The sequence below is a fragment of the Mixophyes fleayi genome, chromosome 8 (genome assembly GCF_038048845.1).
Source record: "Mixophyes fleayi isolate aMixFle1 chromosome 8, aMixFle1.hap1, whole genome shotgun sequence".
Lineage (NCBI taxonomy): Eukaryota > Metazoa > Chordata > Amphibia > Anura > Limnodynastidae > Mixophyes > Mixophyes fleayi.
The window spans coordinates 24,532,313-24,555,825 of NC_134409.1; the positions used below are offsets into that span (position 1 = coordinate 24,532,313).

General features: G+C 40.0%; 1 protein-coding gene and 1 long non-coding RNA gene across 2 annotated transcripts; one reads left to right on the top strand and one right to left on the bottom strand.

The window, feature by feature from the left end:
• Positions 1 to 632: 632 nt before the first annotated feature.
• On the bottom strand, positions 633 to 22,418 carry DHCR24 (24-dehydrocholesterol reductase). Its single transcript, XM_075182153.1, has 10 exons — positions 22,328 to 22,418; positions 21,108 to 21,358; positions 9,351 to 9,506; positions 8,826 to 8,931; positions 7,266 to 7,384; positions 6,885 to 7,148; positions 4,290 to 4,433; positions 3,862 to 4,059; positions 2,652 to 2,830; positions 633 to 1,263 (listed from the first exon to the last, which is right to left on the bottom strand). The coding sequence occupies exons 2-10, from the start codon at positions 21,336 to 21,338 to the stop codon at positions 1,110 to 1,112; spliced, it is 1,551 nt and encodes a 516-aa protein (XP_075038254.1). The 5' UTR covers positions 21,339 to 21,358; positions 22,328 to 22,418; the 3' UTR covers positions 633 to 1,109.
• On the top strand, positions 14,698 to 20,985 carry LOC142099065 (uncharacterized). Its single transcript, XR_012678469.1, has 2 exons — positions 14,698 to 15,053; positions 19,386 to 20,985. It is a non-coding gene; the product is annotated as an uncharacterized LOC142099065 (long non-coding RNA).
• Positions 22,419 to 23,513: the final 1,095 nt, after the last annotated feature.

Consider the following 23,513-nt stretch of genomic DNA (forward strand, 5'->3'; position numbering starts at 1 on the left):
CGGTAACCATCTGCTGTGCCAGTTTTTAAATTCCTACACTGGCTCCCTGTGCCCTCCAGAATCCAACTCAAATTACTCATCCTTACCTACAAAGCCGTCAAACCACCCCTGCATACATCTCAAATCTCATATCAAAATAATCTCCCCTCAGATCTACCTCTGACCAGCGCCTTGACTTGTCTCTAGTAACCATCTCTCAATCCCGCTACAAGACTTCTCCCATGCTGCTCCCCACTTATGGAATTCCCTACCACGCCCAATCAGATTTTCCCACGGCCTTAAAATGTTGAGACGCCCCATGAATACCCATCTCTTTTTTTTTTTTTTCTAAAGTGCTTACCTAATAGCCCCCATTGATTCTACTCACACCAATGCACCCTCACAACTGTCCCAATCTCCACTCCAAACCACACTCGGTCCTCTTGTTTCAGCTGTGCCCTCTTCCCCTTAGAATATCAGCTCTCTAATGAGCAGGGTCCTTCATACCCGGTTTTCATGTCTGCATTTATTTTGTCTGCCTTGTTTGTCCCTGTTTTATATATGTCCTGTTCTCCCTATTGTATAGCAATGTGGAGTACTGGGATATCTTACAAATCTACGATAATAATATATACAAAAAAAGCACACAGGCGTTAACACAAAACGCAATATTTATAATTACATAAAAAGCTATACAGACAAAAAGACATTTAATTAATTAAACCATTAGGCTTGTTGGCACTTCCCTCCAGATATACAAACATTACCATTATTTGGCTTTACATTTCGGTAAAAACTCAGATTCAGACTTTAAAGAGATTCAGTCTTCATTTCCAAGGCTTAAGTTCAATTCTATGGCTCAGATCGCAATTATTGTTTTACTTGCAGGCACCCTGAAAAACCAGTGATGTTAGACAACAAGTTATCACCTGGTGGTTGCACGGTGACTGTCCAGGCGCAATTACACATCGTTGTAGGAGTTACAAAGGAATCTATGCGTTGTGACATTTCTCTGAAGATCTAACAGACGTGTCAGTGATTGCACTGCTCTAATATTAAGTTGTCACAATTTGCAGGGCTTGTGGTATCATTTTTGCGCACAGTCCATTTCTGTGACATGTCTTTTGCTCTCAGTGACGTGCGGCTTTGCAAATTTTATTATACACCTCTGGAAAAGCGTTCTTGCAGTTCAATTTCTCTCGCAGCTTCTGATACAAAGAACCATCAAACATCTCCCAGTATTCCTCCCGGGTCATGTAACAGTCTGCATACAGCATTTGGAAGCTTGACAGAGAAAGAAAGAATTATAATTGGGAGGTAGATGAATAAATACAGTATAATGTCAGCTTCTATGTGCACAAAAGGAAATCATGTTAAAACATCTGCTGGACTTGATGATTATGATCAAGTACATAAAGAAAATAATTATTATAACAATAAGGAAGAAGGGACGTAGTATTTCTATTCTACATGCATAATTGTAAGCTATCTGTAGGTCAGGTTTACTGTTATTAACAATCCAGGCAATTTTGCCCACTCTTAGGGGAATTCAATTCCCCTTATGCGCTTGTGAACATCATGACAATGTCCAGCTGCGCTCAGCTCATTTCTGCGTCCTACGGTGCCCAAACGTCGCTGATTTTCCTGCGCACCTCTAAGATACATGGCCGCTGAGTGCCTTCATGACCGTCCCAGAGGCAACTGGAGGGGAACTGCATTCCCCCCCATAGGTTGAATGTCACAGCTTGTCTTGTGGACATAGGTTCGTCATCATCATCAGTTATTTATATAGCGCCACTAATTCCACAGCGCTGTACAGAGAACTCATTCACATCAGTCCCAGCCCCATTGGAGCTTACAGTCTAAATTCCCTAACATACACACACACATACATACATACATACATACATACATACAGAGAGAGACTAGGGTCAATTTTTTGATAGCAGCCAATTAACCTACTAGTGTTTTTGGAGTGTGGGAGGAAACTGGAGCACCCGGAGGAAACCCACGCAAACACAGGGAGAACATGCAAACTCCACACAGATAAGGCCATGGTCGGGAATCGAACTGATGACCCCAGTGCTGTGAGGCAGAAATGCTAACCACTAAGTCACCGTGCTGCCCACAAGGTCCATGTTCTTTCCTGTGTCCATTTAACAAACGCTGTGATCTTTTAATGTGTGAAAACATTTTATATGAAAATGCAATGCTCTAATTTTGGAATTGTAATGAATATCAATTATTAAAAAAAAAAAAAAAAAAGCCCTGGTTCATAAAGTAGGCAATGTGCAAATATGTAATGTGTCATTAAGCTTTGGTACTTGTGCTTCCCTACACTTGGAGAGGCGTAACAGGGGAGAGAGGGGGCAAGCAAACACAGACCGAGTACAGTAATTGCGGAGGTGTAACTGGGAGGTAAACCTGGCACATATGTTATTGGTGCAGTGCTGGATGCATCTTGAGATTCAACTCACTATAAGCACCTAAGTGTCAGATCAAAAGAGAGAATCAGGAGAGTATTACTGCCCATATCATGCATTATAGTGATTACTTTATTTATGTGCAATATGATGTGCATATATTAACATACCACAAACGATGCCTACCATAGAAAAAAGTAACCGGCAAATGGTGCTACACACGTCATGGCATTTATGTAGTTAACTTACCCGTGAACATCTCTGACAAACTTTTCTAAGTGGCGCATAGAAGCTTTGGCATCAAAGTGTTTCGTCTTGGGTTCTCCATATGCTCCAATATCTACATAGAGCTCTGCTTCATTGCCCTTGGGGTGTACCATGCCTGGCTGACTTGGTAGTATGAAAGGGCAAAGCCAAAGTGGGTAAACCTACCAAAAAAAATATATGCATGACTCAAAATGTATTATGCAGCTACTGAACATAGGACTTTTGAGTCCCAGGTTGCAGTACATGTCTCATCCTAAGAACATAACAAGGACCAGAGTTTATTACTAATGACAATGTAAAACAATGCAGACACTGCACTATTAGGACAGTCTAGAGCGGGTGTGATACATATGTTCAACAGCTGCATGATCGACACCATAATATAGACAGGGTTGGAAACTCGGAAATAATGACACGGACAGTACTGTTAGGTCGACAATTCACATGGTCGACAGTATTGTTAAATCGGCAGTTGAAATGTAGACAATATTATTAGGTCCACAATTCCAATGTAGACAGTACTATTAGGTCAACAATATTATCCCTAACCCTATACTTGGTCATAGAATACTGTCTACATTTCAATTGTTGACCTAATGTTGTCAACTTTCTGAATATCGACCAAATGAATGTCAAGCCGTTGACCATATATCGTATAGAGCCTATATAGAAAGTCCCGAGCCATACAGGTGCTGCAGTTTATAACTCAATCCATTAAAACCTTAAGTTTTCACTGACTAATATCCAAGTATCACACATTCAAACGAGTAAATTCAATAAACTGGCAGATTGAGTGCATGAGGACAGTTAGGACCATGGCACCGTCTGCCCTGCTCTGTTGTTGAGAGTCCATTAATTATTTTTCTCACTCTCACAAGAGTCCGTATTCCTCCTGGTGGCAGCAGTTCCAAACGGTCCAAAGCGAGCCATTACCATAACTAAACTAGGAGGTGGTCACTATGGAATCTGGCTTCAGGTGTTGTGGGACAAGAAAAGAGTCCTGTAGTCTGAACCGCTTCACATCAGGCTTAGTAACCATGGCGCATACTATGCTTGATGTAGAGAAATGGGATTGGAATCCCTAACCAAACCACAAGGCACCAACACACACAGAGCCAGTCACAGCACAGATAGTCTTCCCTCTAACTCTGAACCACTTAATAAATGGCAGTAATAATGGTTTACAACGTACATTAATCTCATTGTGGAAAGCAGTGATGGATTTTTGGAGACATTTCATGGGAACCAGCATATCCTGCACCACGTGATGCTGCTCATACAATCTTCGGATGGTCTCACCCTGAGTGAGCTTTAATAAAGAGATTTTTGGAGGAACCATCCAACCAAACAGGTAACGGAACACTGGGTGATTGCCAAAAGGAATGATGTCCTAGAACGAAGGGAGAATAAAAAAATGTTAAAATACTAAAGATTATTTGTTTGACACACTGTAACTATATAGATTATTACGGTAGTATTTATACTACCATTCAAGCTCTTGATACTTTTCCAGCGTCCTGGAAAAGGTTTATTATATTTATTATAGCTCTACTAGCAGGGCTGGTGCAGTCATACCACTGGGTCTACAGCTCTTGTGTGCTCATAGAGATGGACACTTACCTGCAACTCCCAGAAGATGCTCCGTGTGTGTCTGTGATAATAATGCCGTAAGGGGACGTACTCTGTTCCACTTCGGTTATTTGTCAAATAAGACTTCACGTGTTGGAAAAACCAAGGCTTCCAATAATTTCCAATATTATTTATCTTTGAAATGAAAACAAGGAAAATACTCAAAGATCATGTTGTTAATAATTATATATAATATATATATATATATTATATATATATATATATATATATATATATATATATATATATATATATATATATATATATATATATATATATATATACACATACACACACATACATACATATGCTAAGAAAGTCGGAGCTGGAAAATCTCTGAGCAAAATGGTCTATTCATAATGTTCTCTAATAAGGACAAGTATCATAGTAGATAATGATTATATTCTATATGGCATAAGGCCCTGCCTACAGTAAATTATACGGATATTAGAAGTCAGTGAAGACCTTGTAACCATATATAAATCAAGAGATCACTGTGGACCGAGAGCTTTGATACAAGTCACAAAAATCCAAAGTGACTTTTAATAATATTTTAACTCACTTTTTATACAGATATTATTTACAGGAGTTTATAGGTATATTAAACAACCTGGTGTATCATATAAAATATATTTTCATCAGTATATATTTAATTTATTGGAATACACTTTGGTTCAGTCTAGTAGAGTCCACATAGTAATTACCATATTATTAGAAGTCACTCCTTTCTTCCTCCAAAACCATCTAATATTTTCTGACAATTAAGATATAGGGCCAAATTCATTAGGGAAATTTAACCAAAAGTAAGCAAGCAAGGCAAAACCATGTGCTCATTGGAGGGAGAGGCAAATTTAAAATGTGGGGACATATTTATAGTTAGGGGGGGGTAGGGCATGTTCTAGATCAACTTTAAATTGCAGTATAAGCTATCAAGTATTTGTGTGCTACATGGAAAAATAAACAGTTTTTTTCCTTATGTGCAAAATAAACTCATTTGCACCCCTTGCATTGCAACATGGTTTTGTCCAGAAAACTTGAGTGAGAAAACTTAATCCATTTTCTGCTTAGCTTTCCTTCATGAATCAGGCCCATAATAAATATAGTCAAACATATAAGAATAATTTATTAGCAGACCTCAATACACAATTAAATTCTCCAAAACAAGTATCAATATCAAACTTTAGATCCAGAATCAGTGACAATTAACACAATTAATTAACCTTTCAATAAATAGAAGTTTCAAATCTAATCTGCTCTAATTGAATCTAAACTTTGGTTATGTATAGCAATCACCAATACACTACGTTAACTATAGTCATCAATAGGTGCTCTTATTTCAAATCTATCTGCAATGATCCAGTAACTCATTCTGGAGATACTTCACCAGAACCCTGCGCTTCATCATTGGTCTCTCCCTCTCCACCCAACACTGCTCTTTATATCATCAGCAGCAGCTATTTATGTAGCGCCACTAATTCCACAGCGCTGTACAGAGAACTCACATCAGTCCCTGCCCCATATCAGCTTACAGTCTAACTTCCCGAACATACACACACAGACAGAGATGCAGGTTGGCTCTTCCTACACTGCAGACAAAATAAAATGGCAGCTCTCTGTACACACAGAGCCATCACTGGCAAACTCCCATAGTATATTGTAGATTAGTGGTCTCCTAATATGCTCTCAGAAGAATTTCTTAGTACTCAAAGTCCCAACATGTCCAGGGAGAGCTGGTATAGGATTCGTCCCAAATCACTCTGAAATGTGCTACAGAAATCACTAAAAGGACTGAGGACTGTGTTTAAGAGCTTATGCTTAAAAGACATTACAGAAGCCCACAATGGCTATAGATGATTGTAGCATATATTCCTCTCCCCTTCTACAACCTCCCTATCTTCCTCACATCAGTGTATAACATGTCCCTGAGTCATCTATTTATCATCAGCCCCAGGGGCAGGCTGGGCAGGGGGGCATCTGCCCACTGAGCCGCTCCCATAGTGAGCTACCTTGGGCTGGGTCACCTGCATTTTTTTCCCTTAAAATGTTCCCAATAGGTTGCTGAGCAGAAATTTGCAGCCCTCCCCTGATCTACCCTAAATATAACCCTACCAAATATAGCTTCCCAACTCCTTATATACTTACAGCATACAGCCTTCATATTCATACCGTAATAAATAATAATACACATGCACTTCTTTTGCTCCCCTTATCTTTCTATTATGATATACTGGCCTTGGCCTTATCTGTGAGGAGTTTGTATGTTCTCCTGTGTTTGCTTGGGTTTCCTCCGGGTGCTCTTGTTTCCTCCCACACTCCAAAAACATACTGGTAGGTTAATTGGCTGAAAACAAATTGACCCTAGTCTGTGTGTGTGTGTGTTAGGAAATTTAGACTGTAAGCCCCAATGGGGCAGGGACTGATGTGAGCAAGTTCTCTGTACAGTGCTGCGGAGTTAGTGGTGTTATATAAATAAATAAATGATGATGATGAATGATGATGATGATGATGATGATACTGTACATACTTGATTACCAATAGTAATTAGTTACTTTCAACTCACTTACTCTCACCGTAAGCGTTACTTACCTGATCGGGCTTGGCCTCGTCAGTCAGGACTCCAGTCATTATCACCGCCTCATCAGCAGAGTAAACCAAACCTTCCACAAAATAGTTCTCTTTTTTCTTGGACTCCAAGGAGAACTTCTCACAGATCTTCTCCAAGCCCCGCACAGGAGTATACTGCAGCTTCACATACTTCTTAGCTGGGACAATCTTTATTTCTGCAGCAACCAAGAAGCCCAGAGTTCCACAGGACCAGGGGACGGCATAGAAGAGATCTGAATTTTCTGTCTGAAAAGAGAGTTTTATTACATAACTTTTCCAATACACAGAGCACAAGAGTTCCAAATCAACATGCAACAGAAAAGTACCTTAATACATGAATAGTAAAGAGAAATTGTGTCTTACTGGTGTACAACGCACGAGGCTCCCATCCGCAAGGACAAGCTCATAGGCCAAGCAGATGTGTTGGAAGAGTCCAAAATTATGGGATGAAGATTCAATTCCTGTTCCCATAATCAGGCCCCCTGCAGAAACAAAGAGGATTGTTGTGTTTACTTTAAATCCATTACTTGGACTGGGCAACACACTGCTACTTTGGGGTATAAAGGAATAGGAACTAAATTTGGATCTGTTCAAAATTCAGAAGCTCCTCCCTTTCTAAATTCCCTCTCTGATAGTTAATAACTAATTTGTCCAAAGTCCCATAGGACAAAAAGCTAAATTTCACCCAAACGAACAACATTCTTGCTAAAAGTACCGGACTTTGCTGGAAGTTAAAATTTTGCTGTGTCTCCTGAGTACCAGACCCTGGCTTTAGCTTGACCACTACTTAAATCCCAGAAAATCATTGTGAGTTCCTTATTGCTTATTTGTTTCCTGCATGTCCAGCTCTTTGGAAATTTGATCTCTGCGCATTCAATGTATATGCATGCAAACCAGATCTCAGATGTGAACCTGTCTACTGCTTATAATGCTCATTGTACACCAGACTTCCGCTGCAACGTCCTCAGTTTATTTATCTTCTGTGTGTTAGACTTGTGACTTATTGCTATGTATTTATTGTCTACATGCCAGACCTTAGTAAAGAGTGGAGCCCTAAGGGATTCTCATATAATCTTACAACTATAGGACCATGCCCCCCCCCCCCCCCCCAACAATGACATCATCAAGCTACTTCTCTAACTTCACCCTTATATCTGTGTGTGCTTTGCCTTCACTGACTGTTACATAAACTAAAATGTGCTCTTTATGGCAAGAGTTCAATAACTTATAGAATACTGACTGCTGCATATCAAGGGTCTAGTGCTCCTGACCTGGGAGGTCCCTTAATATTTGGAGCAGTCTAACAATGCAATCACTTGCCTATTTCAAATGGGCAACTGTGTTTTCTATGTCCCTCCTCTGTGAACCCCTCATTAATGTGAACTTAAACTCCATGGGGAGGTCATTTCCAACACCAATGTCTGCCTGACACAGGAAAGTGCCATTTGGAGAACGGACCATTGAAGCCTGTGTGGGATCTGACAGATCTGGAGAAACACGCCAGAGCAAGTACCCAAAACTGACCAAGCTTTTGGGTTGAGTTGTCCTAAATATTTGAAAATTAATCATGTATTCCTGCATCTGAACTCTGCGTGTGATCATACAAACTGTGAGGCATGGTATGTACTCTGCAGACGGTCTCATATCCAGACCATCATCATCACCATTTATTTATACAGCACCACTAATTCCGCAGCTCTGTACAGAGAACTCACTCACATCAGTCCCTGCCCCATTGGAGCTCACAATATAAATCCCTAACATACACAGTTCTGTACAGTTCCAATCTTCTCGACATCATGGGAAGTCTCCATTTTTAGAAGAATGTGTCTACAATAGTGACAATCGCTATGCATGACCCCCAAGACCGATTCATCACATGTGAACATGCTGACATAAGCAGTAGAGTACACTTGTTCTTACCAACTGTTAAATCATCAAGCTCAGGTAATACTGGAAGAGTCCAACCAATAGAATTCAGCAGGGCAGTCACCTGACCCATATTCACCAATGGTTCCAGACGGACAACCTAAGGAAAGAAATAAGGAATGTCAGTGAGTAAACGCTGCTGTGCATTAATATATAGGTAGGATATATATATATATATATATATATACACATATATACATACATACAATGAGGGCGGGGCGAATCGCATCATTTTGGCACACAGGGGTGTGGGGCCAAGATAACGCAATAACCATAAATCGCATCATGGGGGCTCCTATCCTCCCCACTTCACTAGGAAGTAAGCAGGATGTGGGGGAATGGCCCGCTCTCCCAGGAGTCCTACCTGGAATTCGGGAGTCTCCTGGACATTGCAGGAGAGTGGGCAAGGATGAGAGTATACATACACACACACACACACACACACACACACACACACACACAAACACAATATATTCAAGCCAGAATAAATGCACACAAACTCCGGCCTGTGAAACACACCTGCTTCTTGGTGTCAACCTCTAAGATATCCATGAGATTGATCTTTATGTTCTTATGCGTGTCCTTGTACTTCCCAACTCGAAGTGACACTGTTAACCAGCCCGGTCTACCAGTACACATGAAGTTTTTACTTCCATCAGCTTTCCAACGACGCACCTAAAAAACAGTATCAATGTAACAGAGCAGTACATCACCAATACACTATACTAATAAAGCAGGTAATCACAATGGTTTAAAGTAGAAAAAGTAGAACTGTTTTCATAATAATGTGATATATACTAAACAGGAGCATCATAAAACAAAAAACAGGATTTGTATACTTCTGTTTAATCCATTTCTAATTCCATTTGGGGACACTGCTTTTTTTTTTTTTTTACTAACAAAGCCCCACAGGATAGGACAGAAAGGATCAACCAACCAAATACTACTATTCCACAAAGGAACGCAACATTCCACCTTCACAAACCGCTAGTGTAAAAAGGAGTGGGAACACAGTGTCCCCCTAAATAGAATCAGATAACTGGATTTAATGCAAGTAAAAAAAATAAAAAAATAAAAAATTTCTTTTTCATCCAATTTGGGGGACACTGCTACCTTGGGGACTTTCCAAAGCTGCCCTTACGGGAGGGTACACTCAGAGACAGCCATGTGCAAAACCTTCCGATCCAAGCTAGCTTTTTGAGGCAAATACATGGACGGTATGGATGGAGGACAAGGTATCAACCAACACAACTGCTCGACCAAGGATCCATGCTGCGTTGCCTAGGAAGCGCTCACCGATCTGGTAGAGGGGGCAGTGGTATTTTCCAGAACAGACTTTCCAGTGGTGATATAAGCCTGTCGAACCATAGACCTGTTTTGTTGCTGGTCAGCAATGTCTCTCCGCTCAGGACTCGGCAGTCAGGGCTGCCCTCGGTAAGCCCCATTCCCATACAGAGAGGGAGAATATAGGCTGCAGTACATCCAAATCGCATCTCTTGAATCCCAGTCACATTGATACGACCAAAGCTGCTCACTACCACTGGGTTCCCTGGTCACTGAATTACAATTAGTGACCCGGTCTCCCCACCAGGAGCCATCATATGAGGGCACAGGAGAGGCGGATCCCCAGTGGTGTCTGGCTGTTTTAAGCATTTCTGAAGTATACGAGTAAAGAAAATAAATAAATATTTTCCTGCTGCCACTGGCAGCATAGTGTAAAAGCATCTTACCCCATGGGCACTTATCTTATAATGGATTGTCAGTTGGTAGACGAGGATATAATGGGGAGCTTCAGGTTCAAAGCTCTCTATACCACAAGGTAGTAGTGTCCCCAAATTGGAAAAAAGATAAATATGATTTTTAAAATGGAAAATATTGCAAAATGCTGTTATTCTTATTAAAACACAATTTTTTTGGTACTACATCAATGATATTTCAAACATACAAGTCTCTCAGCATCATGGTCGATGCACAGAGTTACTCCCTGCTCAATATTGTGTTAAATTATATTTCACTGAAGAAAAAAATAACATTGAACGAGATCTTTGATGGCTCTAGGTACCAATAGTGAAACCTCAGAGATTCATTAGTTGTTCAAGTAGGATTACTGTAACTCTCAGGACAAAGGTTTAGCAAATCAGGACCTAGGTAAAAGCCTCCAGCTTGCTTCAGTTATAAGAAGATCTCCTGCGGTGCGGCACTGCACTCTGGTAAGTAGCATTGTCATTGAATAGCATGTAAGCCACTCTTCTCTCCCCTGGGATCCTGTCACCTGACACCTACTTCTCTCTCCCCCTTTCCTGGGATCCTGTCACCTGAAACCATCCTCCCACCCCCCTGGAATCCCGTCACCTCTCTTCTGCCACATGGTTCTCTACCCTGGATCCTGGACATCATCTTCATTCTCTCTCTCCCCTGGGATCCTGTCACCTGACACCCACCTCTCTCTCACCTGGGATCCTGTCACCTGACACCCACCTCTCTCTCTCTCCCCTGGAATCCTGTCACCTGACACCCACCTCTCTCTCTCTCCCTCTGGGATCCTGTCACCCACCTCTCTCTCTCTCCCTCTGGGATCTTGTCACCTGACACCCACCTCTCTCTCTCTCCCTCTGGGATCCTGTCACCCACCTCTCTCTCTCTCTCCCTCTGGGATCTTGTCACCTGACACCCACCTCTCTCTCTCTCCCTCCCTCTGGGATCCTGTCACCTGACACCCACCTCTCACTCTCTCTCTCTCTCTGGGATCCTGTCACCTGACACCCACCTCTCTCTCCCCCTGGGATCCTGCCACCTTACACCCACCTCTCTCTCCCCTGGGATCCTGTCACCTGACACCCACCTCTCTCTCTCTCTCCCCTGGGATCCTGTCACCTGACACCCACCTCTCTCTCTCTCCCCTGGGATCCTGTCACCTGATACCCACCTCTCTCTCTCTCTCTCCCCTGGGATCCTGTCACCGGACACCCACCTCTCTCTCTCTCTCTCCCCTGGGATCCTGTCACCGGACACCCACCTCTCTCTCTCTCTCTCCCCTGGGATCCTGTCACCGGACACCCACCTCTCTCTCACTCTCTCTCCTCTGGGATCGTCACCTTACACCCACCTCTCTCTCTCTCCCCTGGGATCCTGAAGAGAAGTAAATCCATCTGGAATGTGCAATTTTGCACCTTGGCAAAACCATGTTGTGCTGCAGAGAGGCAACTTTAAAAGGTGCAGACAAATATGAAGTTGGGAGGGGAGGGCGTACTAGCTCCATTCTAAATTGCATATAGCACTATTACCGCTAAATGGGGCCCTATGTGTGACCTAAAAAGAACTATGTCACCCACTGCTCCCTTTGTCTGTAATCAAATGTCTTCCCACACAAATGCTGAATGTCAGCAGCAGAGACTCATGAGGGCAACTTCCCCCACAGCAGAGAGCTGTCACATGTCCCAAAATGGTCACTCAAAGTAGTAATAAAACAAAGGTCATCAAGTCTCTCATGTAAACCTCCAAACGTAGGGACTGGACACCATCAGGTTACTGTTAGAGTGCAATTGTATGATTATTGATTTAATATCTATCATGTGCTAAGCTTTAGATGCTAATATGTGATGCTATGACTTTAAGGGAAATTAAGCAGATATTATTTTCAGTTTAAAAAGACAAATTATTCAAGGTTGGCCACGCAGCGCCATGTTCCCATCAACGAAAACATTCCAAGAACATGTAGCAACGTTCTTGATAAGATAAAACCCAAGGACTCAAAGATGGGGGCAGCACAAGGATATTGGCAAAAAGCTTGGAAAGAGATAACACACAAAGAAGAAAGAGTTGTTTGATCTTTGATGTAAAACTGAAATATATATATTGTTAATTGATTTTCTCTCATTATTTTAATGTCTTATAATTGGTTGTTCAGAATCTATACCCCTAGACTTACATGTATAAAAATAAGCGCTGAAGTGGTCTCAAATTGGAACAGAATAAAGCTGCTCAGCATTATATCATACAGGTGTTGAGTATTTTCTGTTCACCAGTCGACTGAAAACAAAGAAAGATCTGACTGACATTGAAGGTGCTTGATAGAAGTATCGGTGAACCCCGATACCCCAACATTTCTGGGGGCTAGATCCGGGATGCTCCAATATCTCCACACCTGACGCCAAACTCCACTGATGTCCAGAGAACTGCTGAACTAAATCCGGTGAGTAAGAAAAGTGTAGATTTCTACCTTCTTACTCTGTTCAGTATTTCTTTGTATGTCTAAGGAAAGTCAGTTGAGGTGATTAGAGGGTATTCTATGAACCCAATGTACAGTCAGAGGAAAGGATAATGAAATGATAAATGTATGGATACTGTAGATTATGATGGATGTAGACAATTTTAGTTAGAAGATAATAAGAGAGGTGTATGTAAGAATTGTACCTACTGCATTGTTCTGAGAAAATATTCAGGTTGCAAGGGACCTAGACTAGAGTGTGTTACAACTACAAATGCATATTACGGTTTTGTAAGTAATGAAAAAGAACTATATTTTACGTTCGGGTGCATTTGAATGAAGAAATACTACATATTGGCCACAAAATCATATGTTACCAGATTATAAACCTATATGTCCATACACTGACTTGAGGGGAAGAATCGGATCAGCCATAAGTGCCAGCCTTTTAATCTACAGCCGATAAAACTCACATCTGGTGTTCCTATGGCAGACTAGGAGGTAAAGGATTAAAGATACTTATAGTCTGTACAAAGGGGAAAATTGTATTACCTTATCCCACTTATAAGACATTGTATCCCAGATACTGACAGTACTGTGACCAGTAACCCAGTAAATGGGGGCACAGAACAGTAAGATGCCTACTATAGGCAAGCCTATTGATATAATGAAAAAGAGAGAAGGTAGTAAAGCTCTTTAAAGAATTCATAAAGTACTCAAGAGAGCAGGATTTCCCCCAGAAGGGACATTAGACTTACAGAAATGGTATGGGTTTTATTTGAATAATAAAGAATGGATAAAAAGGCTTGGCTATGAAGATCAGGTCAATGTGTGGATATGCTAAATGTATGTTTGATCCTGCGCAGCTGAATGAGTGAGATGTGCCCCTCCCTTATTCTGTGTAAAAGATTTCAGTGTGTTGAGATAAGAAGCACTCTGTTTTTTGTTATCTGACAATGTATGTAATGCTGATAAAATATGTCCGGAGTGCTGAGTGATAATAACATGTTGAGGCTAACTTGTATTTAGTCTAATGCTGGGACTTGTAGTTCCACAGCAGTAGGCTGGAAGGTATCGGCTAATTTTTCTTTCTCTGTATGTGAGTTTTGTCTCCGTCTTACTTCGTGTGAGGGAGATCTGTGTTTGTCTGTCTTGTCTGTTTTTTTTTGTTTTTGTTTTTTTTTTTACAAGAGACATGTTTCAAGGTTAAAGAAGTTGTACATTTTTGTAAATAATATAATGCCTGCCTGCTTAATTCTAAGCTTTTAAAGAGCTGCATAACAAGTGTTGAAATGTTTTGGTCCATCATTACACGATTCAGTGGACGGACAAGTTGGCTGGGGTCCAACAACCCGTTTCTGTATTTGAACAAAATAATTTTGTTTCTGAAATTTGAGAAAAATAGCTTTCTCTTTAATGAAGTTGAGAATTGTGGGAGTGAGCTTTACATGAAGATATATATTACAAGCTGTTTTTATCTGTGTGAAAATGGCGCTGATAAATGTTCTCAGAAATCAGGAGGGTTTGTTATGCCCATAAAGAAATGTTACGAGATAAAATGTCGTCTGTGAGCGAGAATTGTGAATATATATTTGTACTTTAAACATGGAAATCACAGAATCTGGAAATATGTGTGAATATTTGGTTTCCAAAGAGATGATGAGAAAGGAGTGGCTTTGAACACTCGCCCAGGTCTCGTCACTTTGACATTCCCTGTTTGTGAGATTAGGGACTGCCCTTTGAGGAAATCAGTTTTTCATTGTATGGAACGCATAGCGTCACAGTTAAGCTACAAAGAGAAACTTTTAAACAAGTGTCGTATTAGCAGCTGTTCAATGTGAATTAATAACAGTTACTGTAATTCCTAGTGAATAAATGTTAATCTCTATGCAAAAGTTTTTTTCTTCACAGAAGCTCTCCAGCTACAAAGCACCCTTTCAATCCAGATTGAATTTATCCAACTACCAATGAATAGAAGTTTGCAATGTTTTGATCCACAGCTACAACAAACATAAGTAAAAACTAATCAAGAATTTAAAAACCGTAGACTCTGCTGAGTAATGATTACCTTGTTTTGGAAAGAGATATTAGAGTTTATGTGCTATTCGCATAGCAAATGCATGAACCAGATGGTTTTTCTGTATGTGCAGAAAGCAAAAGGTTTTTATTTTTATCCTCATAACAATTTTGAGTCAATCAGTGTTGTAAACGCATTCACTGCCCTTATTTACTGTGCTATAATAGTAATATACTGCAAGTCCTTCTTTGTATCGTGGGTATGGTAATGCATTGATGGGAATTCAATATTTGTACGGAAATGAAAAAGATTTAAGACTTTATGAGCTATTATCTGTGTTTTTGCATTAGCATTTCTGGGTGATAGTAAGACATTTACACTCTCCACTGAGCAAAACCAAATGTTTAACCAATTTTAAGCTAAAGCAACTTCAGCACCAGCACTGGCTTTGCCAGATTGTGACAGACCTACTCAAGCACACAAAGTTGAAGGTTTTACTCGAGATAAAGCCCAACATCGCAGACTGTTTAAGACCATATTCCTTAATGACCTTTCTGAAACATATCATCAACAATTGTTCCTTATAAGACCAGAAGCAGCAACAATGGAAATGCAATCCATGCTCCAAGTCCTAGAAGGTATAGAAGACCGGGAAAAGGAGAAGCAGAGGAAAGTCAAAGACAAGTCCCAAACCGTTCATGTGGTTCAAGAAAATCCAGACTGAAGGTTCGTACAGACACAAGAGGTGCACCTGAGCAATAAATAAAGGAAAAAGAAAACATGACTCTGGAAGAAATGAAAAAGCAAGGAGTTTGTTTTTTTTGCAAACAGAGAGGAAACATGAAAAGAGATTGCAATAAGCATAAGAAATGGCTGGAAAGAAGAAATCAACAAGCTACAGACCAACAACTGGCATAGGAAATTGGCACTCCAACGTACCTCCGGCTCACAAATAACCAAACTCTAAATGACAACTTGACTAAAGGCCTAGTGAATATCATATTACCTAATGGTCAAGAATGTGAGTGTCTAATTGATACTGGAGCAAGCCACACTGTATTAAGAAAACAGGAGGTACCTCAACAACTATTAACAGAAATTGATTTACCTGCTACAGGCCTAGCAGGAAAAGAAGTAAAACTAACAGAAAGTAAACCAGTCACACTTTTAGTAGGTGAAGAGACAATTGAAGTACCAATACAATTTCTCACTTCCTCATCTTGTCCCTATAATCTGTTGGGAGCAGATGTACTTTCAAAGATACAAGCCAGCATCAAATACACCCCAACTGGAGTAAAACTCATAAGTCAACTCCCATCTCCAGTCCAAGAAGATCTTACAGCAGCAATCTAGATGCTAGAGCAGATGAGCACATGTCACAAGGCTAAGACTGTTAATCTACCAGATTGACTGAACATAGTACCAGACAAGTTATGGTCCAAAGGAAAACACGATGTGGGCACACTTAAAGTAAATCCTGTAAAACTGATACTAAAGCCAGGAACACATCCTGTCTCAATTAAACAGTACCCACTTGCTGCAGCTCAAACCAAAGCGATATCAGAACAAATACAAGAATATCTACAAATAGGGGTGTTAAGAAAATGTCGCTCTCCTTATTCTACACCCCTATTCCCAGTAAAGAATTAAGATGTCGGACAAGGGGGTGCAATACTGGATGGTTTATGACCTAAGAGAGGTCAACAAAAGACTTCTGATCAACACTCCCATTGTGCCCAACCCCCACACTTTGCTTAATCAGATACCGCCAAATGCAAAATGGTTTTCAGTAATTGACTTGGCAAATGCTTTCTTCTCAGTCCCAATCACAGAAGATAGTCAACTCCTTCTAGCCTTCACCCATGATGGAAACCAATATTGTTGGACAAGACTCTCTCAAGGAGGAGCCACAAGCCTATCAGAATTTTCAGAAGCAATGGCACTAATTCTCCAAGGATGGAGGCCTATCAATCCAACTACTCAACTCATTCAATATGTAGATGATCTCATGGTGGCTGCGGAAGCTGAAGAAGAATGCAAAGCAGAAACACTGTCATTACTTTGTTTTCTGGCCGAACAAGACTGCAGAATATCACCAAGCAAGTTGCAACTAGTACAGGAAAAAGTAATATTCTTAGGACATTGTATCTCTGCAGGAACCAGACATCTTACAACTGAAAGAGTTAAAGTTATACGAGACATGAAGACACCAAAAACAGTCAAAGAAATCAGAGCCTTTTTGGGACTCCTCGGATATTGCAGAGAGTGGATTCCTTCAGCTTCAATTCTTATGCAACCACTGTATGAATGCTTGAGGAAACAACAGGGAACAGAACCACTCAATATAACTGAAATAGAGAATGCAGTGCAAGCCCTGAAACATGCTATCTCTACTGCACCAGCACTTGGACTACCAGACTATCTGAAGCCTTTCACATTGTTCTGCCATGAGCAGTCAGGACATGCTCTAGGAGTCCTCACACAGAAACATGGAACGAAGCAAAGGCCACTGGCCTATTATTCTGCACAACTCGATCCAGTTATAAGAGGTTCTCCATCATGTATATAAGCAGTAGCAGCAGCAATACTGAAAGAAAAGGTAGCAGATATGGTATTGGACCATGCACTTATTATTCAAGTTCCACATGCAGTCACAGAAATTCTTAATCAAGCAAAAACAAGACATTTGTCTGCAGCTAGACTAACTAAATATCAGGTAGCCTTGCTCAGCGCCTCACATGTAACAATTACCAATTGCACAATCTTCAATCCAGTAACCCTGCTCCCCATTGATGATTCAGAAGAGGGGAGTAAGGGGAGTCGCAAAGAAGATGAATCATCAGACAGGGGATATGAGGACCTGAGTGAAGTGTCTGAAGAAGAAACTGAAGAAATACACACACAAAAATTTTCACATGATTGTTTGGAACTTATGAAATTAGAAACTTGAGCTTTGCATAATGTTACTGACACACCACTTTCAGATGCAACCCTAACTCTTTATGTAGATGGATCTAGATACTATGTGGATGGAGTTCCATATACAGGTTATGCCATCACAACTGAGGAAGAGGTGCTTGACTCAGGAACACTGTCTAATGGAGCATCAGCACAAGAAGCAGAATTATTAGCTCTAACTAAAGCTTGTGTATATGCAGAAGGACAAAAAGCCAATGTATATACAGATTCACGTTATGCCTGGGGAGTGGCGCATGACTTCGGTCCCATTTGGAAAAGCAGAGATTTCCAAGGATCAAATGGAAAACCCATCAAACATGCAAACTTGATTAATGAACTGTTTAGAGCATTGGAACTCCCTAAACAAGTGGGAATTATAAAGGTTCAAGCTCACACTAGAGAACAAACTCCAGAAGCAAGAGGAAATAACTTTGCAGATCAAGCAGCAAAAAAAGGCAGCCCTCCAACCAAAGAATACTACATTTCTTGTAGACTCAACAGAAGGTGACACAGACAAATTTCAATTCCCAGACCTACAAAGCCTTAAAGACTTTCAGAAACAAGCAACAAAGGAAGAAAAGAATAAGTGGGAAAAAGAAGGTGTACAGCTTGATGAGCAAGGAATATAGTCAAAAGAAAATAAATGGTGCCTACCAAGAGCCTTATACCCAGTAATGACTCAGATTGCACATGGACAAGTACATCATTCCAAAGAGGCAATGACTAATAGGGTATGGAAAAATTGGATTGCCCCTGGATTTAACTGTGCGGACACAAACTATGTGGCAGCTTGCTGGATATGTGGAATACACAATCCAGGGCAAAGAGTAAAGACCCCAAAGGCTTTCTATCCCTTTCAGAGACTTCAGATAGACTATATACAACTTCCTAAATGTGGTACCTACGAGAATGTGTTAGAAGGAAAAGCTACTGCTAAAAATACAGCGAAGAAATTAATCTCAGAAGTCATCTATAGATATGGCATACCTGAAGTTATTGAATCAGATAGAGGTACAACCTTTACAGAAGAGATAATGAAGCATGTAATGAAGAACTTGGGAGTATCACAAGCTTTTCACACTCCTTATAGGCCACCAGCAGGTGACATTAAATTGAAACTACAGAAAATTATGCAAGAAACCAAAAAGACTTGGTTAGAATATTTATCAATAGTTCTGTTTAACATTAGAACTACACTTATGAAGAGACACAGGTTTAGCACCAAATGAGATACTGTTTGGCACAGCACACAGAACAGGCTGTTATTTTCCATAGCAACTACAGCATGTACGTGGTGATTTGTTGAATTATGTTGCTTTATTACAGAAACAACTAACTGAAATATATGGTCAAATGTTCTCCTCCATTCCAGACCCTAATTTTGATACAGGTACCCATAAACTGCTATCTGGTGACTGGGTGGTCATAAGAAAGCACATCAGGAGACGTCTTGAACCCAGATATAAGGGTCCTTATCAAGTCCTGTTGATGACTCCCATGGCAGTGAAAGTACAGAAAAAAGACACCTGGATTCACGCATCACACTGCAAAGTCTTCAAATCAGGGGAGTCTTGTTCTGATAAATAGAAATGACTGTCTTATGGTATTGATATGTCTTACCAGAATATTTCTGCCTGAAGTAGGGGTCAAGGCCTCCCTAACACAGTGTGAAACAGACAGATAAGTGACAAATTGCCTATGTCACTGTGAGAAACAGAAGGGGAAGGAGTGCTCAACAATTTGCACTCATAGGAGAATAAACTTTGAAAATGCCTTTGTGAATACATAATCTCGTTGGCAAAGTTGTCAGCAATGATTCATTTTGAATATTGGGAATATTGCCATTAGTAGCAAAGGGTTTGGCAATCCAGCTCATTGTATATGTGGTAGAGAAAATTGTTATATGGCTGATTAAGAAATTACTGACACTTGATTGTTGTTCCTGCAGGAAAAATAATGAGCTTCCAGAACCAGTAATGATCACAGAAATTTCTACAAGTTTAATGTCTGAGACAAACAGTGAACATTATCAGCAATGGTCAACAATCAAACCAAAAACCTGCACAGTCTGCAACAAGAGATTGACAGTGACCATCGAGAAACCAGAATGAAAATTGATGTCCTATTCATTAGTGGGACATATTTGTTAATGAATCTTATTCCATATAGAAAGCAATGAATATTTTGATTCATCCATTGATACTAATTCTTCTTGTACTAACTATAATGATTATATGGAACTGCTACTTAACATGTAATACAAGAAAGCTTTTGAATAGATATAAGCAAAGTATTCCCCTCTATGCACCGAGATAAAACATTAAGTAGGGAAAGAAAAGTTATGGTGATAAAGTACCAGAGATATGTGCTTAATGAATTATTGTTCTAATCATATGGGGTCCTTATGATACCATATGTTTAAATGTAGGTACTAACTGTCTTCTGCTGAGTATCGCCATGACTGATAGGTAGAGGTTAATAGTTGATATTTAATCAAAGAGGGGAATGTTAGAGTGCAATTGTATGATTATTGATTTAATATCTATCATGTGCTAAGCTTTAGATGCTAATATGTGATGCTATGACTTTAAGGGAAATTAAGCAGATATTATTTTCAGTTTAAAAAGACAAATTATTCAAGGTTGGCCACGCAGCGCCATGTTCCCATCAACGAAAACATTCCAAGAACATGTAGCAACGTTCTTGATAAGATAAAACCCAAGGACTCAAAGATGGGGGCAGCACAAGGATATTGGCAAAAAGCTTGGAAAGAGATAACACACAAAGAAGAAAGAGTTGTTTGATCTTTGATGTAAAACTGAAATATATATATTGTTAATTGATTTTCTCTCATTATTTTAATGTCTTATAATTGGTTGTTCAGAATCTATACCCCTAGACTTACATGTATAAAAATAAGCGCTGAAGTGGTCTCAAATTGGAACAGAATAAAGCTGCTCAGCATTATATCATACAGGTGTTGAGTATTTTCTGTTCACCAGTCGACTGAAAACAAAGAAAGATCTGACTGACATTGAAGGTGCTTGATAGAAGTATCGGTGAACCCCGATACCCCAACATTACCATATCTCACCTGCTCTTGGATCTCCTTTACTCGGCGGTCATGCAGTTTGGGAGCACTGCACATCTTAAACACCAGCCATGCTCTCAGGTAATAATAAACATCAAAGACGACGGAGAGCGGAAGCAAGAAGAGGCAAACGAAGACCCATCTATGGTGGACAATGACGTACTCAAAGCCTTTTGCTCTGATCCACAACAGTAAGAGGACCAGAACACTGGCCAGGTATAGTAAAACATCCATTGTCTTAGAGGGAGGGAAACCTGGAAAGTAAAAGAACATGAATTTCTAGTGACACCGAGCGAATTAATAATGAGGCAACAACACAACTGTTCAACAGGACCATTTCACTGAGAAAATAAGGTAATGTTCCATGTCATTTGCAGCAACCCATGGTGAAATATTAAGTTCCATTCGGCACAGGTTAATTCAATTGATTAAAAAAGAAAAATCATTGGAAAATGGGGATGCAGAACTTGTTGTGTAAGAAAACCAGATAAAGGACGTTACACTTGTGTGATAATATAAAACATTTTTTAGCTGTATACATGCAGAAAACTGTTGTTGTGACAGCATTCATTTACTTTAATACAGAATGGCTGAAAGTTCAAATAATTCACATACAGACATAATATAACAAGTACTTATCACACTGTATAAATCAGACATACAGTAGACAACCTGTTGCTCTCCAATTGTCTAAGTACACATCTATTAATGACATTACAGCTATATTTATTGCATTATGTAATTAAAGTTTAACCTCTGTCAGACTTCAAATGATTTAGAACTACAGGTCCCAGCAAGACATAATTATTGCACTATGTCAATCGTCCTGGGGCAATCCAGCTGTTGTAGTGATACAGATGGGGAGACACAGGTCACCTTCCCACCTAAATGGTGGAAACGTAGTCACAGCGCGGGGGCAGCATTATATTATAATATATATATATATATATATATATATATATATATACACACACACATATACATATATATATATATATATATATACACACACACACATATACATATATATATATATATATATACACACACACACATATACATATATATATATATATATATATATATATATATATATATCTATATCTGCATGCAGTCTGGATACATTCTCTGCCAGTCAAAATATCACCACACAATCAGTAACACATTATATTATTAGTGCTCTCCATCTAGTCTGGTTATAAAAGAATAAAGTGGGAATATACCTGTGGCTCCACAGACACGCAATGCCTTCCCTGTACCTGCCTCCTAGTGACCGCCACTCACGCGTGTTTTTACCACACTTCGCTGTCAAACTAAGTCCCGCCCCGGTCTCATAACCCCGCCCACTGACCAGCACCATTGGCTTCTCTACAGAGCGATCAAGCTGAGCCCAGGTGGCGTGGAACAGAAATTGTCCAATCAGATATTGAGCACAGTATCGGAACAGAGTGGAAAGTCGCAATAAGGAGCAAGTATCCAATCGGCGGGGAGAGGGGCGGGGATAGATGGTTGTCGTGGTGACGGCAGATTGTGGAGTATCCGTTGTGTTCTACACTCATGTTCTAATTTATTACATCCTCAGTATAATAAACCTCATATTACACTGTCTATGTTTATATTGTCTTATAATACTAACATAGGATGTATTTATAGTAGCCTGGTTCTTCTTTTTTACTCATTGCTTTGAATTACATGACTAGATTAAGGAACATACTAAAAGTAATGACAGTTCCAGTCTGCTAAAAGAAATGTCAATTGACTGAAAGAAAGATAAACATTATGTATATTTTATAAAATCTAATTATATCTTCCACACACTTATTGCTAGGATATTTGGTCATGTTTTACATGTGGAATGATATGGAATGAGGGACGATTACTATGGAGTGACTGCTGTTTTATACATCTTGTCAATGCAAAATTGTCAAAAACAAATGCTGTTCTGTCATGGAAAACACCCATATTTGTCCTAGACTCCCTAATGCCACACACTATAGCCTTTGCATATGTGCTCCCTCACGCCTGTGTACCCCGCTACACAAGTGTCATAATGTGGATAAAAGGGTGTTTTTATGGGAGAAATGCAAGTTTTTACTGACATTTCTGCGTTGACATTCTGTCTAAAACAGCTTCCATAGTAATCGTCAGTGACCGTCATTCCACATTATGAGTTAGAGCTGTGGGGAGCGCATATGCAAAGGGTTTAGTGTGTGGGATTAGGGGATCTGGGAGAAATAGGGGCGTTTTCCATAACAGAACAACATTTTTTTCTCACATTTTTGCATTGACATTCTGTATGAAACAGCTGTAATTCCCATAGTAATCGTCCGTCATTCCACATTATGAGGTAGAGCTGTGGGGAGCGTATATGCAAAGGGTTTAGTGTGTGGGATTAGGGGATCTGGGAGA

Bases quoted from the DNA above. Each gene is read 5' to 3' on its own strand.
- DHCR24 (XM_075182153.1), bottom strand. From the start codon at position 21,338: ATGGATGTTTTACTATACCTGGCCAGTGTTCTGGTCCTCTTACTGTTG. The intron at 8,932-9,350 runs GTGTGTTTCACA...TTCTTTCCTTAG, and splicing joins AGGTTGACACCAAGAAGCAG to GTTGTCCGTCTGGAACCATT. The intron at 4,434-6,884 runs GTAAGTAACGCT...TTCATTTCAAAG, and splicing joins ACGAGGCCAAGCCCGATCAG to ATAAATAATATTGGAAATTA.